This window comes from Engystomops pustulosus, chromosome 4, assembly GCF_040894005.1.
Source record: "Engystomops pustulosus chromosome 4, aEngPut4.maternal, whole genome shotgun sequence".
In the NCBI taxonomy this organism is placed as follows: domain Eukaryota; kingdom Metazoa; phylum Chordata; class Amphibia; order Anura; family Leptodactylidae; genus Engystomops; species Engystomops pustulosus.
This window is the reverse complement of record NC_092414.1, coordinates 216932441-216952691: the sequence shown is the minus strand read 5'-3', so window position 1 is coordinate 216952691 and position 20251 is coordinate 216932441. Positions and strand designations below refer to the sequence as shown.

Genomic DNA, 20251 nt, shown 5'->3' with positions numbered 1-20251 from the left:
GAAACAGTTTAAGGACTTTTTATGCACTGATGAGCACGTTAACTGTATGATGGATCTCTATACTTTATATCGATCTATACAATATATCCAGTGTGTGACTGGAGTTCCCAGGGCGCACCATTCATGAACCCTAAACAATAAACCCTAGTAGCCTTCAAATTTGGATGTCCTCTGTCAGACCTCTAGGGTCCTGTATTGATGGAGTCTGGGCCCATCGGAGGATCCTCTGGTGGGTCAGTCCAACACTGGATGTGTCTGTAGGATGGATTTGTATTCAGGAATAAAGTTTTGTTAAAGAAATCTGTTTTTATGAAATGTTACATTATTGATACTTTGTAATTCATTGTTTCCGGTTCACACAACTGCCTGTATACTGGGGGTAGTCTACAGCAGCGGGCCCTATCGCCCAACTCGGGTCACTCGGTCCTGGTTACACTTTGCGTTCTCTGAAGTTTGAGCACATCCGTTGCCCTCATCCAATATGGCCGCACCTCCACCTTATGACGTACTCCGGGCACGCCCCATACGATGCGCTCCTACGCATGTGATTTGCTTGCACACGTTCTTTGCTCCTCCCCTTAAATCCGCATCAAGCTCCTCCTCCTCGCTCATGACCCGCCCAGCTCAGGTGCTGCCTATGTTGCCGCTGCGGTTTTTTCGTCACGTGACCTCTCCTGCACTAGCACCGCCTCTCCGCGCCTTTCTCCACCAATTATCCGGCTGGTGGGCGGAGATTATAACGCCATCCTCCAGGTGCGGCCTCGGCGAGAGAGAGCGGAGGACGGGAGCCGGAAGTAACGGAGACCGAGGGCCGGGGACGGCGGAGGAGACCGAGAGAGATGGCACCTGCTCCTGAGGGCTGGAGGGGAGACTGATCCCTCCCCGGAGCGGCTGTCACACAGACTGCGCCCCTACACCTGTCTACAGAGACCCCCGGAGTGGCTGTCACACAGACTGCGCCCCTACACCTGTCTATAGAGACCCCCGGAGCGGCTGTCACACAAACTGCGCCCCTACACCTGTCTATAGAGACCCCCGGAGCGGCTGTCACACAGACTGCGCCCCTACACCTGTCTATAGAGACCCCCGGAGCGGCTGTCACACAGACTGCGCCCCTAGAACTGTCTACAGAGACCCCCGGAGCGGCTGTCACATAGACTGCACCCCTACACCTGTCTACAAAAACCCCCGGAGCGGCTGTCACATAGACTGCGCCCCTAGAACTGTCTACAGAGACCCCCGGAGCGGCTGTCACATAGACTGCACCCCTACACCTGTCTACAGAAACCCCCGGAGCGGCTGTCACATAGACTGTGCCCCTAAACCTGTTTACAGAGACCCCCGGAGAGGCTTTCACATAGACTGCGCCCCTAGAACTGTCTACAGAGACCCCCGGAGCAGCTTTCACATAGACTGCGCCCCTAGAACTGTCTACAGAGACCCCCGGAGCGGCTGTCACACAGACTGCGCCCATACACCTGTCTACGGAGACTCCCGAAGCGGCTGTCACACAGACTGCGCCCCTACACCTGTTTACAGAGACCCCCGGAGCGGCTGTCACATAGACTGCGCCCCTAGAGCTGTCTACAGAGACCCCCGGAGCGGCTGTCACATAGACTGCGCCCCTAAACCAGTCTACAGAGACCCCTGGAGCGGCTGTCAAACAGACTGTGCCCCTACAACTGTCTACAGAGACCCCTGGAGCATCTGTCACATAGACTGTGCTTCTAGAACTGTCTACAGAGACCCAGGGAGCAGCTGTCACAAGGACTGTGCTCCTAGAACTGTCTACAGAGACCCCCGGAGCAGCTGTCACATAGACTGCGCCCCTAGAACTGTCTACAGAGACCCCCAGAGCGGCTGTCACAAGGACTGTGCACCATCTACCTTCTCTTTTGACCCCGGGAGCGGCTGTTACAAGGACTGTGCACTCAACTCTCTAAGGAGACTCCCCGGAGTGGCTATTACAAGGACTGTGCACCCGCTACTTTCTGTTTTGAAATCAGGAGCGGCTGTCACAAAGACTGTGCCTCTGTAACTGTATACAGACAACTCTGGAGCGGCTGTTACAAGGACTGCGCCCCTACAACTGTCTATATTGCCATCTGGAGCGGCTGTCACAATAATAGGAGTCCCCTGCATGTCTATAGTGACTCTACTGACCCCAGAGCCTTGCATCCCCTCCGCACAGTCCGCAGCTTCCTGATAGCAGGAGACCCCCGGGTGGGCATCCTTGGGGGCTGCAGCAGGCCCTCGTGTTGCTGTGTTTGTAGTGTGGGTGTCACGTCTGCAGCAGCATGTGACTCACTGCAGCTGCTGTGTGTGATCCCCCGGACCTTGTAGCATCGTGTGTGTCCAGTGATGTGAGGAGCCGAGCCTAGTGCCACCACCTGAGGAACAGCCAAAACATGGCGGCCGACCCCCCAGCCCGGAGCCTGGACGACATCGACCTCTCTGCACTCAGGGTAAGAACAGGGGATCATGTGGGGAGGGGGTGTGCATGCAGGCCCAGGAGCTGACACTCTGTGCAGGAGAAACTGACACTCTGTGCGGGAGGAGACTGGGCCCAGGAGCTGACACTCTGTGCGGGGGGAGACTGCACCCAGGAGCTGACACACTGTGCGGGGGGAGACTGGACCCAGGAGCTGACACACTGTGCGGCGGGAGACTGGGCCCAGGAGCTGACACACTGTGCGGCGGGAGACTGGGCCCAGGAGCTGACACTCTGTGCGGGAGGAGACTGGGCCCAGGAGCTGACACTCTGTGCGGGAGGAGACTGGGCCCAGGAGCTGACACTCTGTGCGGGAGGAGACTGGGCCCAGGAGCTGACACTCTGTGCGGGAGGAGACTGGGCCCAGGAGCTGACACTCTGTGCGGGGGGAGACTGGGCCCAGGAGCTGACACTCTGTGCGGGGGGAGACTGGGCCCAGGAGCTGACACTCTGTGCGGGGGGAGACTGGGCCCAGGAGCTGACACTCTGTGCGGGGGGAGACTGGGCCCAGGAGCTGACACTCTGTGCGGGGGGAGACTGGGCCCAGGAGCTGACACTCTGTGCGGGGGGAGACTGGGCCCAGGAGCTGACACTCTGTGCGGGGGGAGACTGGGCCCAGGAGCTGACATTCTGTGCGGGGGGAGACTGGGCCCAGGAGCTGACACTCTGTGCATCATTGGACGCTCTGGTATAGGCAGTGCATCATGGGGGTGGACGCTTTAATAATAATAATAATAATTCTTTATTTATATAGCGCACACAGATTACGCAGCGCTGTACAAAGCATGGCAAACTGGTCCCTGTCCCCATGGGGCTCACAATCTAAACAACCTAACAGTATGTTTTGGAGTGTGGGAGGAAACCGGAGTACCCGGAGGAAACCCACGCAAACACGGAGAGAACATACAAACTCTTTGCAGATGTTGACCTGGGTGGGATTCGAACCCAGGACTCCAGTGCTGCAAGGCAGATGTGCTACTCACTCAGCCACCGTGCCGCCCTTTGCCAGGAATACTTCAGCATGGGGAGTGCATCGTGGGAGGGGAATACTTCGGCATCGGGAGTGCATCGTGGGAGGGGAATACTTCGGCATCGGGAGTGCATCGTGGGAGGGGAATACTTCGGCATCGGGAGTGCATCGTGGGAGGGGAATACTTCGGCATCGGGAGTGCATCGTGGGAGGGGAATACTTCGGCATCGGGAGTGCATCGTGGGAGGGGAATACTTCGGCATCGGGAGTGCATCGTGGGAGGGGAATACTTCGGCATCGGGAGTGCATCGTGGGAGGGGAATACTTCGGCATCGGGAGTGCATCGTGGGAGGGGAATACTTCGGCATCGGGAGTGCATCGTGGGAGGGGAATACTTCGGCATCGGGAGTGCATCGTGGGAGGGGAATACTTCGGCATCGGGAGTGCATCATGGGTGGGGAATACTTCGGCATCGTGGGAGTGCATCGTGGGTGGGGAATACTTCGGCATCGGGAGTGCATCGTGGGAGGGGAATACTTCTGTATCGGCAGTGCATCGTGGGAGGGGAATACTCTGGTAGCGGCAGTGCAACCTGGGAGGGGAATACTCTGGTAGCGGCAGTGCAACCTGGGAGGGGAATACTCTGGTATCGGCAGTGCAACCTGGGAGGGGAATACTCTGGTATCGGGAGTGCATCCTGGGAGGGGAATACTCTGGTAGCGGCAGTTCAACCTGGGAGGGGAATACTCTGGTAGCGGCAGTGCAACCTGGGACGGGAATACTCTGGTATCGGCAGTGCAACCTGGGAGGGGAATAATCTGGTATCGGCAGTGCTTCCTGGGAGGGGATGCTCTGGTATCCATTACTCATGTCTGTCCTCAGCTACTTGTATCCAGGCTGCTCTGCTCACTGATACATTGTATCTCACACTAGTAACAGACTATGAGGAGGGGATGTGTGACCCCCATCATTCTCAGCCGCAGCACAACCACTCTCATCATGTGATCACTGCTCTCTGTTACTACGGTAACCGGAGCTTGCTGTGACGCAGTGTTACGCTGGTTGTCACAGCGACTGTGTTGTTAAAAGGAAGTGATTGGGGAAGTAATGGGGTCTCTGCTGTGAGCAGTTATGGGGGGGTTGTTTCAGTGTTTGAGCTTAGGCCTGAGCTGATGTCTGGTCAGATGGACGGTGCAGGACCAGGGGAGTTTGTTACTGTATAAGTGGTGAGGTGAAGGGTATTTATTCCCTGACAGGCAGCGGAGATCTTTTCACAGATACAAAGCGCCTTCCAGTGGCTCCTGTGGCTCTCCTTCCTAGGTTGGCCGTTGTGGTGCGGCTCACATCTGACACTCCAGTCACATCAAGAGCTGCTGGATCAGTAGTGTGTGTGGCCTCCACGTGCCTGTATGACCTCTCTACACCACCTGGGCATGCTCCTGATGAGGCTCAGTAGTGTGTGTGGCCTCTACATTCCTGTATGACCTCTCTACACCACCTGGGCATGCTCCTGATGAGGCTCAGTAGTGTGTGTCTGACCTCCACATTCCTGTATGACCTCTCTACACCACCTGGGCATGCTCCTGATGAGGCTCAGTAGTGTGTGTGGCCTCCACATTCCTGTATGACCTCCCTACAACACCTGGGCATGCTCCTGATGAGGCTCAGTAGTGTGTGTGGCCTCTACATTCCTGTATGACCTCCCTACAACACCTGGGCATGCTCCTGATGAGGCTCAGTAGTGTGTGTGACCTCCACATTCCTGTATGACCTCCCTACAACACCTGGGCATGCTCCTGAAGAGGCTCAGTAGTGTGTGTGACCTCCACATTCCTGTATGACCTCTCTACACCACCTGGGCATGCTCCTGATGAGGCTCAGTAGTGTGTGTCTGACCTCCACGTGCCTGTATGACCTCTCTACAACACCTGGGCATGCTCCTGATGAGGCTCAGTAGTGTGTGTGACCTCCACGTGCCTGTATAACCTCTCTACAACACCTGGGCATGCTCCTGATGAGGCTCAGTAGTGTGTGTGACCTCCACGTGCCTGTATGACCTCTCTACAACACCTGGGCATGCTCCTGATGAGGCTCAGTATTGTGTGTGGCCTCCACGTGCCTGTATAACCTCTCTACAACACCTGGACATGCTCCTGAAGAGGCTCAGTAGTGTGTGTCTGACCTCCACGTGCCTGTATGACCTCTCTACAACACCTGGGCATGCTCCTGATGAGGCTCAGTATTGTGTGTGGCCTCCACGTGCCTGTATGACCTCTCTACAACACCTGGACATGCTCCTGAAGAGGCTCAGTAGTGTGTGTGGCCTCCACGTGCCTGTATGACCTCTCTACAACACCTGGGCATGCTCCTGAAGAGGCTCAGTAGTGTGTGTGACCTCCACATTCCTGTATGACCTCTCTACACCACCTGGGCATGCTCCTGATGAGGCTCAGTAGTGTGTGTGGCCTCTACATTCCTGTATGACCTCCCTACAACACCTGGGCATGCTCCTGATGAGGCTCAGTAGTGTGTGTGACCTCCACATTCCTGTATGACCTCCCTACAACACCTGGGCATGCTCCTGAAGAGGCTCAGTAGTGTGTGTGACCTCCACATTCCTGTATGACCTCTCTACACCACCTGGGCATGCTCCTGATGAGGCTCAGTAGTGTGTGTGACCTCCACGTGCCTGTATAACCTCTCTACAACACCTGGGCATGCTCCTGATGAGGCTCAGTAGTGTGTGTGACCTCCACGTGCCTGTATGACCTCTCTACAACACCTGGGCATGCTCCTGATGAGGCTCAGTATTGTGTGTGGCCTCCACGTGCCTGTATGACCTCTCTACAACACCTGGACATGCTCCTGAAGAGGCTCAGTAGTGTGTGTGGCCTCCACGTGCCTGTATGACCTCTCTACAACACCTGGGCATGCTCCTGAAGAGGCTCAGTAGTGTGTGTGTGACCTCCACGTGCCTGTATGACCTCTCTACAACACCTGGGCATGCTCCTGATGAGGCTCGCTAGTGTGTGTGGCCTCCACGTGCCTGTATGACCTCTCTACAACACCTGGGCATGCTCCTGAAGAGGCTCAGTAGTGTTTGTCTGACCTCCACGTGCCTGTATGACCTCTCTACAACACCTGGGCATGCTCCTGATGAGGCTCAGTATTGTGTGTGGCCTCCACGTGCCTGTATGACCTCTCTACAACACCTGGGCATGCTCCTGAAGAGGCTCAGTAGTGTGTGTGGCCTCCACGTGCCTGTATGACCTCTCTACAACACCTGGGCATGCTCCTGAAGAGGCTCAGTAGTGTGTGTCTGACCTCCACGTGCCTGTATGACCTCTCTACAACACCTGGGCATGCTCCTGATGAGGCTCAGTATTGTGTGTGGCCTCCACGTGCCTGTATGACCTCTCTACAACACCTGGGCATGCTCCTGATGAGGCTCAGTAGTGTGTGTCTGACCTCCACGTGCCTGTATGACCTCTCTACAACACCTGGGCATGCTCCTGATGAGGCTCAGTATTGTGTGTGGCCTCCACGTGCCTGTATGACCTCTCTATAACACCTGGACATGCTCCTGAAGAGGCTCAGTAGTGTGTGTCTGACCTCCACGTGCCTGTATGACCTCTCTACAACACCTGGGCATGCTCCTGAAGAGGCTCAGTAGTGTGTGTGGCCTCCACGTGCCTGTATGACCTCTCTACAACACCTGGGCATGCTCCTGAAGAGGCTCAGTAGTGTGTGTCTGACCTCCACGTGCCTGTATGACCTCTCTACAACACCTGGGCATGCTCCTGATGAGGCTCAGTATTGTGTGTGGCCTCCACGTGCCTGTATGACCTCTCTACAACACCTGGACATGCTCCTGAAGAGGCTCAGTAGTGTGTGTCTGACCTCCACGTGCCTGTATGACCTCTCTACAACACCTGGGCATGCTCCTGATGAGGCTCACTAGTGTAGCTCCTGGCCTAAATAACTGCTCTGAGCTGTAACAAAATAGAATGGGTTAACAAAAATATTTTATATATAGACGCACTGTCTGTCTCTGGCACTCTCATTCCAGTGACTGTGTCTCGGGCACTCTCATTCCAGTGACTGTGTCTCGGGCACTCTCATTCCAGTGACTCTCTCTGTTTCCCACTGTCACTTTGTCTATGGGGGGATTTATCAGAAGTGTCTGAGAGCAGAACTGTTCTAGTTGCCCATGGCAACAAATCAGGGCTCAGCTTTCATTTTCCCACAGCTGGATATAAAATTACAGCTGATCTGTTATTGGTTTCCATGGGCAACTGGAACAGTTTTACCTCAGACACCTCTGTTAATCGCCCCCTATCTCTGTATCCCTATCCATCTTACCTCACACATAAGCGGTTTATACTCATTGCCTGTAGTAGTCAATCACAGCTCCGAGCTCATATGAATGACCTGTGGCAGAACAGCAACCAATCACGGCTCAGCTTCCAACTGCGGCAACAGCAGCAGCAGACAATAGCTCCTGTATATGGACAGTGCAGATTCCTTTAGCGGACACACATACACACACATACATACATACATACATACATACATACATGTTTACACATACATGTATACACACACACATGTATACACATATATATACATACACACATACAGGTATACACACACACATGCATACACATGTATATACATACATATATACACATACATACACACATACATACAGGTATACACACACATGTATACACATACTAACACTTATACATACATGTATACACATACATACATAGATACACATACATGTATACACATATATATACATAGATACACATACATGTATACACACATACATGTATACACATGCATACATAGATACAAATACATGTATACACATACATACATAGATACAAATACATGTATACACATAAATATATACACAAATAAATACACAAATGCATACATATATATATACACATACATACATGTATACACACATGCATACACATATATATACATACACACTCACTAAGCTTTATATATTAGATATAAAGCTGAGTGTATGTATGTGTGTGTCCACAAAAGGAATCTGCACCGTCACATTTACAGTCATCACATTATGCAGTCACTTTCTGTGACCCGGGGAACGTCATAGATTCCGTTTTGACCTGAAATTTTCACCCTGCACTTTCCAAAATTTACTTATTACCCACCATATACAGGAGCCATTGTCTACGTCTGCTGCTGCTGAGGCAGTTGGAAGCTGAGCCGTGATTGGTTGCTGTTCTGCCACAGAACATTAATATGAGCTCTGAGCTGTGATTGGTTACTATAGGCAATGATTATTATTATTTGTGAGGTAAGATGGATAGAGAGACAGAAATGAGAGGAGAGTGAGTGCCACAGAGACAGACGGGGAGAGTGAGTGACAGAGAGACGGACAGGGAGAGTGAGTGACACAGAGACAGAGAGGGAGAGTGAGAGACAGAGAGACAGACAGGGAGAGTGAGTGACGGAGAGACGGACGGGGAAAGAGTGAGTGACGGAGAGACGGACGGGGAAAGAGTGAGTGACGGAGAGACGGACGGGGAAAGAGTGAGTGACGGAGAGACGGACGGGGAGAGTGAGTGACGGAGAGACGGACGGGGAGAGTGAGTGACGGAGAGACGGACGGGGAGAGTGAGTGACGGAGAGACGGACGGGGAAAGAGTGAGTGACGGAGAGACGGACGGGGAAAGAGTGAGTGACGGAGAGACGGACGGGGAAAGAGTGAGTGACGGAGAGACGGACGGGGAGAGTGAGTGACGGAGAGACGGACGGGGAGAGTGAGTGACGGAGAGACGGACGGGGAGAGTGAGTGACGGAGAGACGGACGGGGAAAGAGTGAGTGACGGAGAGACGGACGGGGAAAGAGTGAGTGACGGAGAGACGGACGGGGAAAGAGTGAGTGACGGAGAGACGGACGGGGAAAGAGTGAGTGACGGAGAGACGGACGGGGAAAGAGTGAGTGACGGAGAGACGGACGGGGAAAGAGTGAGTGACGGAGAGACGGACGGGGAAAGAGTGAGTGACGGAGAGACGGACGGGGAAAGAGTGAGTGACGGAGAGACGGACGGGGAAAGAGTGAGTGACGGAGAGACGGACGGGGAAAGAGTGAGTGACGGAGAGACGGACGGGGAAAGAGTGAGTGACGGAGAGACGGACGGGGAAAGAGTGAGTGACGGAGAGACGGACGGGGAAAGAGTGAGTGACGGAGAGACGGACGGGGAAAGAGTGAGTGACGGAGAGACGGACGGGGAGAGTGAGTGACGGAGAGACGGACGGGGAGAGTGAGTGACGGAGAGACGGACGGGGAGAGTGAGTGACGGAGAGACGGACGGGGAAAGAGTGAGTGACGGAGAGACGGACGGGGAAAGAGTGAGTGACGGAGAGACGGACGGGGAAAGAGTGAGTGACGGAGAGACGGACGGGGAGAGTGAGTGACGGAGAGACGGACGGGGAGAGTGAGTGACGGAGAGACGGACGGGGAGAGTGAGTGACGGAGAGACGGACGGGGAAAGAGTGAGTGACGGAGAGACGGACGGGGAAAGAGTGAGTGACGGAGAGACGGACGGGGAAAGAGTGAGTGACGGAGAGACGGACGGGGAAAGAGTGAGTGACGGAGAGACGGACGGGGAAAGAGTGAGTGACGGAGAGACGGACGGGGAAAGAGTGAGTGACGGAGAGACGGACGGGGAAAGAGTGAGTGACGGAGAGACGGACGGGGAAAGAGTGAGTGACGGAGAGACGGACGGGGAAAGAGTGAGTGACGGAGAGACGGACGGGGAAAGAGTGAGTGACGGAGAGACGGACGGGGAAAGAGTGAGTGACGGAGAGACGGACGGGGAAAGAGTGAGTGACGGAGAGACGGACGGGGAAAGAGTGAGTGACGGAGAGACGGACGGGGAAAGAGTGAGTGACGGAGAGACGGACGGGGAAAGAGTGAGTGACGGAGAGACGGACGGGGAAAGAGTGAGTGACGGAGAGACGGACGGGGAAAGAGTGAGTGACGGAGAGACGGACGGGGAAAGAGTGAGTGACGGAGAGACGGACGGGGAAAGAGTGAGTGACGGAGAGACGGACGGGGAAAGAGTGAGTGACGGAGAGACGGACGGGGAAAGAGTGAGTGACGGAGAGACGGACGGGGAAAGAGTGAGTGACGGAGAGACGGACGGGGAAAGAGTGAGTGACGGAGAGACGGACGGGGGGAGAGTGAGTGACGGAGAGACGGACGGGGGGAGAGTGAGTGACGGAGAGACGGACGGGGGGAGAGTGAGTGACGGAGAGACGGACGGGGGGAGAGTGAGTGACGGAGAGACGGACGGGGAGAGTGAGTGACAGAGAGCCAGAAATGAGAGGAGAGTGAGTGACAGAGAGACAGACTGGGAGAGTGAGTGACAGAGAGAGCTCTGGATGTGACTGGAGTATAATTGATAATGCCCTCTGTTAGGAGCATAGTATCGGCACAGCTTCTGCAGCTCTGGATGTGACTGGAGTATAATTGATAATGCCCTCTGTTAGGAGCATAGTATCGGCACAGCTTCTGAAGCTCTGGATGTGACTGGAGTATAATATACAATACCGTCTGTTAGGAGCATAGTATCGGCACAGCTTCTGCAGCTCTGGATGTGACTGGAGTATAATATACAATACCCTCTGTTTTGAGCATAGTATCGGCACAGCTTCTGCAGCTCTGGATGTGACTGGAGTATAATATACAATACCCTCTGTTAGGAGCATAGTATCGGCACAGCGGCTGCAGCTCTGGATGTGACTGGAGTATAATATATAATACCCTCTGTTAGGAGCATAGTATCGGCACAGCGGCTGCAGCTCTGGATGTGATTGGTATATAATATGTTATATCCTCTGTTAGGAGTATAGTAGCGGCACAGCGGCTGCAGCTCTGGATGTGATTGGAGTATAATATGTTATATCCTCTGTTAGGAGCATAGTATCGGCACAGCGGCTGCAGCTCTGGATGTGATTGGAGTATAATATGTTATACCCTCTGTTAGGAGCATAGTAGCGGCACAGCGGCTGCAGCTCTGGATGTGATTGGAGTATAATATGTTATATCCTCTGTTAGGAGCATAGTAGCGGCACAGCGGCTGCAGCTCTGGATGTGATTGGAGTATAATATGTTATACCCTCTGTTAGGAGCATAGTATCGGCACAGCGGCTGCAGCTCTGGATGTGACTGGAGTATAATATGTTATACCCTCTGTTAGGAGCATAGTATCGGCACAGCTGCTGCAGCTCTGGATGTGACTGGAGTATAATATGTTATACCCTATGTTGGGAGCATAGTATCGGCACAGCGGCTGCAGCTCTGGATGTGATTGGAGTATAATATGTTATATCCTCTGTTAGGAGCATAGTATCGGCACAGCGGCTGCAGCTCTGGATGTGACTGGAGTATAATATGTTATACCCTCTGTTAGGAGCATAGTATCAGCACAGTGGGTCACTGGGTAGGCCCGTGGTTCTGAGGTAGGTGGGCACTGAGGCTTCTCCTGTGACTTCTCAGCTGTGCCCTACAGCTTATGTGGAGCCTATAAATAGGAGCCTTGCCATAGGGTACAGTGTGTATACCGCCCCCTGCTGGAGGGACTGCGTAATGTAAATCTGTCTCTTGTTACAGATGACTGATCCGTCCCTGTTCCCCTGACTACAGGAAGCATGGGGTTAATATTCCCGAAACTGCTGACAGAATAGCGGCTGCTGCAGTGCAGTATGGGAAATGTGCCAGGAGCAACACGGAAAATCCGGAACACTGAAGAGGCCTAATATATAGTATCCCCCCCCCTCCTGACTGTATTTAGTATATATTACACAGGGGGGGTCATATATAACACCTGTATCCCCCCTCCTGACTGTATACAGTATATTACACAGGGGGGTCATATATAACACCTGTATCCCCCCTCCTGACTGTATACAGTATATATTACACAGGGGGGTCATATATAACACCTGTATCCCCCCCTCCTGACTGTATACAGTATATATTATACAGGGGGGTCATATATAACACCTGTATCCCCCCTCCTGACTGTATACAGTATATATTATACAGGGGGGTCATATATCACCTGTATCCCCCCTCCTGACTGTATACAGTATATATTATACAGGGGGGTCATATATCACCTGTATCCCCCCTCCTGACTGTATACAGTATATATTATACAGGGGGGTCATATATAACACCTGTATCCCCCCTCCTGACTGTATACAGTATATATTATACAGGGGGGTCATATATCACCTGTATCCCCCCTCCTGACTGTATACAGTATATATTATACAGGGGGGTCATATATCACCTGTATCCCCCCTCCTGACTGTATACAGTATATATTACACAGGGGGGTCATATATAACACCTGTATCCCCCCCTCCTGACTGTATACGGTATATATTACACAGGGGGGGTCATATATAACACCTGTATCCCCCCCTCCTGACTGTATACAGTATATATTACACAGGGGGGTCATATATTACACCTGTATCCCCCTCCTGACTGTATACAGTATATATTACATAGGGGGGTCATATATTTACACCTGTATCCCCCCTCCTGACTGTATACAGTATATATTACACAGGGGGGTCATATATTACACCTGTATCTCCCCTCCTGACTGTATACAGTATATATTACACAGGGGGGTCATATATAACACCTGTATCCCCCTCCTGACTGTATACAGTATATATTACACAGGGGGGTCATATATAACACCTGTATCCCCCCCTCCTGACTGTATACAGTATATATTACACAGGGGGGGTCATATATAACACCTGTATCCCCCCTCCTGACTGTATACAGTATATATTACACTGGGGGGGGGGGGTTATATATTACACCTGTATCCCCCTCCTGACTGTATACAGTATATATTACACAGGGGGGTCATATATTACACCTGTATCCCCCCTCCTGACTGTATACAGTATTTATTACACAGGGGGGTCATATATAACACCTGTATCCCCCTCCTGACTGTATACAGTATATATTACACAGGGGGGGTCATATATAACACCTGTATCCCCCTCCTGACTGTATACAATATATATTACACAGGGGGGGTCATATATAACACCTGTATCCCCCTCCTGACTGTTTACAGTATATATTACACAGGGGGGTCATATATTACACCTGTATCCCCCTCCTGACTGTATACAGTATATATTACACAGGGGGGTCATATATTACACCTGTATCCCCCTCCTGACTGTATACAGTATATATTACACAGGGGGGTCATATATTACACCTGTACCCCCCTCCTGACTGTATACAGTATATATTACACAGGGGGGTCATATATTACACCTGTATCCCCCCTCCTGACTGTATACAGTATATATTACACAGGGGGGGGGGTCATATATAACACCTGTATCCCCCTCCTGACTGTATACAGTATATATTACACCAGGGGGGGGGGGGGTAATATATAACACCTGTATCCCCCCTCCTGACTGTATACAGTATATATTACACTGGGGGGGGTCATATATTACACCTGTATCCCCCTCCTGACTGTATACAATATATATTACACAGGTGGGTTATATATTACACCTGTATCCCCCCTCCTGACTGTATACAGTATATATTACACAGGGGGGTCATATATAACACCTGTAACCCCCTCCTGACTGTATACAGTATATATTACACAGGTGGGGGGTCATATATAACACCTGTATCCCCCTCCTGACTGTATACAGTATATATTACACAGGGGGGGGGGTCATATATAACACCTGTATCCCCCTCCTGACTGTATACAGTATATATTACACAGGGGGGTCATATATAACACCTGTATCCCCCCTCCTGACTGTATACAGTATATATTACACAGGGGGGGTCATATATTACACCTGTATCCCCCTCCTGACTGTATACAGTATATATTACACAGGGGGGGGTTCATATATAACACCTGTATCCCCCTCCTGACTGTATACAGTATATATTACACAGGGGGGTCATATATTACACCTGTATCCCCCCTCCTGACTGTATACAGTATATATTACACAGGGGGGTCATATATTACGCCTGTACCCCCCTCCTGACTGTATACAGTATATATTACACAGGGGGTTCATATATAACACCTGTACCCCCCCTCCTGACTGTATACAGTATATATTACAAAGGGGGGTCATATATAACACCTGTATCCCCCCTCCTGACTGTATACAGTATATTACACAGAGGGGTCATATATTACACCTGTATCCCCCTCCTGACTGTATACAGTATATATTACACAGGGGGGTCATATATAACACCTGTATCCCCCCTCCTGACTGTATACAGTATATATTACACAGGGGGGTCATATATTACACCTGTATCCCCGCTCCTGACTATATACAGTATACATTACACAGGGGGGTCATATATAACACCTGTATCCCCCCTCCTGAGTGTATACAGTATGTATTACACAGGGGGGGTCATATATAACACCTGTATCCCCCTCCTGACTGTATACAGTATATATTACACAGGGGGGTCATATATTATACTTGTATCCCCCTCCTGACTGTATACAGTATATATTACACAGGGGGCGGGTAATATATAACACCTGTATCCCCCCCTCCTCCTGACTGTATACAGTATATATTACACAGGGGGGTCATATAACACCTGTATCCCCCCTCCTGACTGTATACAGTATATATTACACAGGGGGGTCATATATAACACCTGTATCCCCCCCCTCCTGACTGTATACAGTATATATTACACAGGGGGGGGTCATATATAACACCTGTATCCCCCCTCCTGACTGTATACAGTATATATTACACTGGGGGGGGGGTTATATATTACACCTGTATCCCCCTCCTGACTGTATACAGTATATATTACACAGGGGGGCCATATATTACACCTGTATCCCCCCTCCTTACTGTATACAGTATATATTACACAGGGGGGTCATATATTACACCTGTATCCCCCTCCTGACTGTATACAGTATATATTACACAGGGGGGTCATATATAACACCTGTATCCCCCTCCTGACTGTATACAATATATATTACACAGGGGGGGGGTCATATATAACACCTGTATCCCCCCCGCCTGACTGTATACAGTATATATTATACAGGGGGGTCATATATAACACCTGTATCCCCCTCCTGACTGTATACAGTATATATTACACAGGGGGGGTCATATATAACACCTGTATCCCCCTCCTGACTGTATACAGTATATATTACACAGGGGGGGTCATATATAACACCTGTATCCCCCTCCTGACTGTATACAATATATATTACACAGGGGGGGTCATATATAACACCTGTATCCCCCCCTCCTGACTGTATACAGTATATATTACACAGGGGGGTCATATATTACACCTGTATCCCCCTCCTGACTGTAAACAGTATGTATTACACAGGGGGGTCATATATAACACCTGTATCCCCCCCCTCCTCCTGACTGTGTATACAGTATATATTACACTGGGGGGGTCATATATTACACCTGTATCTCCCCTCCTGACTGTATACAGTATATATTACACAGGGGGGGTCATATATAACACCTGTATCCCCCCCTCCTGACTGTATACGGTATATATTACACAGGGGGGGTCATATATAACACCTGTATCCCCCCCTCCTGACTGTATACAGTATATATTACACAGGGGGGTCATATATTACACCTGTATCCCCCTCCTGACTGTATACAGTATATATTACATAGGGGGGTCATATATTTACACCTGTATCCCCCCTCCTGACTGTATACAGTATATATTACACAGGGGGGTCATATATTACACCTGTATCTCCCCTCCTGACTGTATACAGTATATATTACACAGGGGGGTCATATATTACACCTGTATCTCCCCTCCTGACTGTATACAGTATATATTACACAGGGGGGTCATATATTACACCTGTATCTCCCCTCCTGACTGTATACAGTATATATTACACAGGGGGGTCATATATAACACCTGTATCCCCCTCCTGACTGTATACAGTATATATTACACAGGGGGGTCATATATAACACCTGTATCCCCCCCTCCTGACTGTATACAGTATATATTACACAGGGGGGGTCATATATAACACCTGTATCCCCCCTCCTGACTGTATACAGTATATATTACACTGGGGGGGGGGGGGGGTTATATATTACACCTGTATCCCCCTCCTGACTGTATACAGTATATATTACACAGGGGGGTCATATATTACACCTGTATCCCCCCTCCTGACTGTATACAGTATTTATTACACAGGGGGGTCATATATAACACCTGTATCCCCCTCCTGACTGTATACAGTATATATTACACAGGGGGGGTCATATATAACACCTGTATCCCCCTCCTGACTGTATACAATATATATTACACAGGGGGGGTCATATATAACACCTGTATCCCCCTCCTGACTGTATACAGTATATATTACACAGGGGGGTCATATATTACACCTGTATCCCCCTCCTGACTGTATACAGTATATATTACACAGGGGGGTCATATATTACACCTGTATCCCCCTCCTGACTGTATACAGTATATATTACACAGGGGGGTCATATATTACACCTGTACCCCCCTCCTGACTGTATACAGTATATATTACACAGGGGGGGGGGGTCATATATAACACCTGTATCCCCCTCCTGACTGTATACAGTATATATTACACCAGGGGGGGGGGGGGGGGTAATATATAACACCTGTATCCCCCCTCCTGACTGTATACAGTATATATTACACTGGGGGGGGTCATATATTACACCTGTATCCCCCTCCTGACTGTATACAATATATATTACACAGGTGGGTTATATATTACACCTGTATCCCCCCTCCTGACTGTATACAGTATATATTACACAGGGGGGTCATATATAACACCTGTAACCCCCTCCTGACTGTATACAGTATATATTACACAGGTGGGGGGTCATATATAACACCTGTATCCCCCTCCTGACTGTATACAGTATATATTACACAGGGGGGTCATATATAACACCTGTATCCCCCCTCCTGACTGTATACAGTATATATTACACAGGGGGGGTCATATATTACACCTGTATCCCCCTCCTGACTGTATACAGTATATATTACACAGGGGGGGGGGGTCATATATAACACCTGTATCCCCCTCCTGACTGTATACAGTATATATTACACAGGGGGGTCATATATTACACCTGTATCCCCCCTCCTGACTGTATACAGTATATATTACACAGGGGGGTCATATATTACGCCTGTACCCCCCTCCTGACTGTATACAGTATATATTACACAGGGGGTTCATATATAACACCTGTACCCCCCCTCCTGACTGTATACAGTATATATTACATAGGGGGGTCATATATAACACCTGTATCCCCCCTCCTGACTGTATACAGTATATTACACAGAGGGGTCATATATTACACCTGTATCCCCCTCCTGACTGTATACAGTATATATTACACAGGGGGGTCATATATAACACCTGTATCCCCCCTCCTGACTGTATACAGTATATATTACACAGGGGGGTCATATATTACACCTGTATCCCCGCTCCTGACTATATACAGTATACATTACACAGGGGGGTCATATATAACACCTGTATCCCCCCTCCTGAGTGTATACAGTATGTATTACACAGGGGGGGTCATATATAACACCTGTATCCCCCTCCTGACTGTATACAGTATATATTACACAGGGGGGTCATATATTATACTTGTATCCCCCTCCTGACTGTATACAGTATATATTACACAGGGGGCGGGTAATATATAACACCTGTATCCCCCCCTCCTCCTGACTGTATACAGTATATATTACACAGGGGGGTCATATAACACCTGTATCCCCCCTCCTGACTGTATACAGTATATATTACACAGGGGGGTCATATATAACACCTGTATCCCCCCCCTCCTGACTGTATACAGTATATATTACACAGGGGGGGGTCATATATAACACCTGTATCCCCCCTCCTGACTGTATACAGTATATATTACACTGGGGGGGGGGTTATATATTACACCTGTATCCCCCTCCTGACTGTATACAGTATATATTACACAGGGGGGCCATATATTACACCTGTATCCCCCCTCCTTACTGTATACAGTATATATTACACAGGGGGGTCATATATTACACCTGTATCCCCCTTTTGACTGTATACAGTATATATTACACAGGGGGGTCATATATAACACCTGTATCCCCCTCCTGACTGTATACAATATATATTACACAGGGGGGGGGGTCATATATAACACCTGTATCCCCCCCGCCTGACTGTATACAGTATATATTATACAGGGGGGTCATATATAACACCTGTATCCCCCTCCTGACTGTATACAGTATATATTACACAGGGGGGGTCATATATAACACCTGTATCCCCCTCCTGACTGTATACAGTATATATTACACAGGGGGGGTCATATATAACACCTGTATCCCCCTCCTGACTGTATACAATATATATTACACAGGGGGGGTCATATATAACACCTGTATCCCCCCCTCCTGACTGTATACAGTATATATTACACAGGGGGGTCATATATTACACCTGTATCCCCCTCCTGACTGTAAACAGTATGTATTACACAGGGGGGTCATATATAACACCTGTATCCCCCCCCTCCTCCTGACTGTGTATACAGTATATATTACACTGGGGGGGTCATATATTACACCTGTATCTCCCCTCCTGACTGTATACAGTATATATTACACAGGGGGGGGTCATACATCACACCTGTATCCCCCCTCCTGACTGTATACAGTATATATTACACAGGGGGGGGGCATATATAACACCTGTATCCCCCCTCCTGACTGTATACAGTATATATTACACAGGGGGGTCATATATTACACTTGTATCCCCCTCCTGACTGTATACAGTATATATTACACAGGGGGGGTCATATATTACACCTGTATCCCCCTCCTGACTGTATAGAGTATATATTACACAGGGGGGGGGGTCATATATATCACCTGTATCTCCCCTCCTGAGTGTATACAGTATATATTACACAGGGGGGTCATATATTACACCTGTATCCCCCTCCTGACTGTAAACAGTATGTATTACACAGGGGGGGTCATATATAACACCTGTATCCCCCCTCCTGACTGTATACAGTATATATTACACAGGGGGGTCATATATAACACCTGTATCCCCCCCCCTCCTCCTGACTGTATACAGTATATATTACACAGGGGGGTCATATATTACACCTGTATCCCCCTCCTGACTGTATACAGTATATATTACACAGGGGGGTCATATATAACACCTGTATCCCCCCCCCCTCCTCCTGACTGTATACAGTATATATTACACAGGGGGGTCATATATAACACCTGTATCCCCCCTCCTGACTGTAAGCAGTATGTATTACACAGGGGGGTCATATATTACACCTGTATCCCCCCTCCTGACTGTATACAGTATATATTACACTGGGGGGGGGGTTATATATTACACCTGTATCCCCCTCCTGACTGTATACAGTATATATTACACAGGGGGGTCATATATAACACCTGTATCCCCCCTCCTGACTGTATACAGTATATATTACACAGGGGGGTCATATATAACACCTGTATCCCCCCCTTCCTGACTGTATACAGTATATATTACACAGGGGGGGGGGTCATATATTACACCTGT

General features: G+C 49.9%; 1 protein-coding gene across 6 annotated transcripts in view; it reads left to right on the top strand.

Annotated features, from left to right (window-relative positions):
• The first annotated feature begins 2325 nt into the window (after window positions 1–2325).
• The window catches only part of MINK1 (misshapen like kinase 1), a 61113-nt gene continuing 43187 nt past the window's right edge, over window positions 2326–20251 (top strand). For all 6 annotated transcript variants that reach the window (XM_072149958.1, XM_072149956.1, XM_072149955.1 and 3 more), the window contains exon 1: window positions 2326–2465. In XM_072149958.1, the coding sequence (XP_072006059.1) occupies window positions 2409–2465 (57 nt within the window). In that variant the 5' untranslated portion in view covers window positions 2326–2408. The remainder of the gene's footprint in view (window positions 2466–20251) is intronic.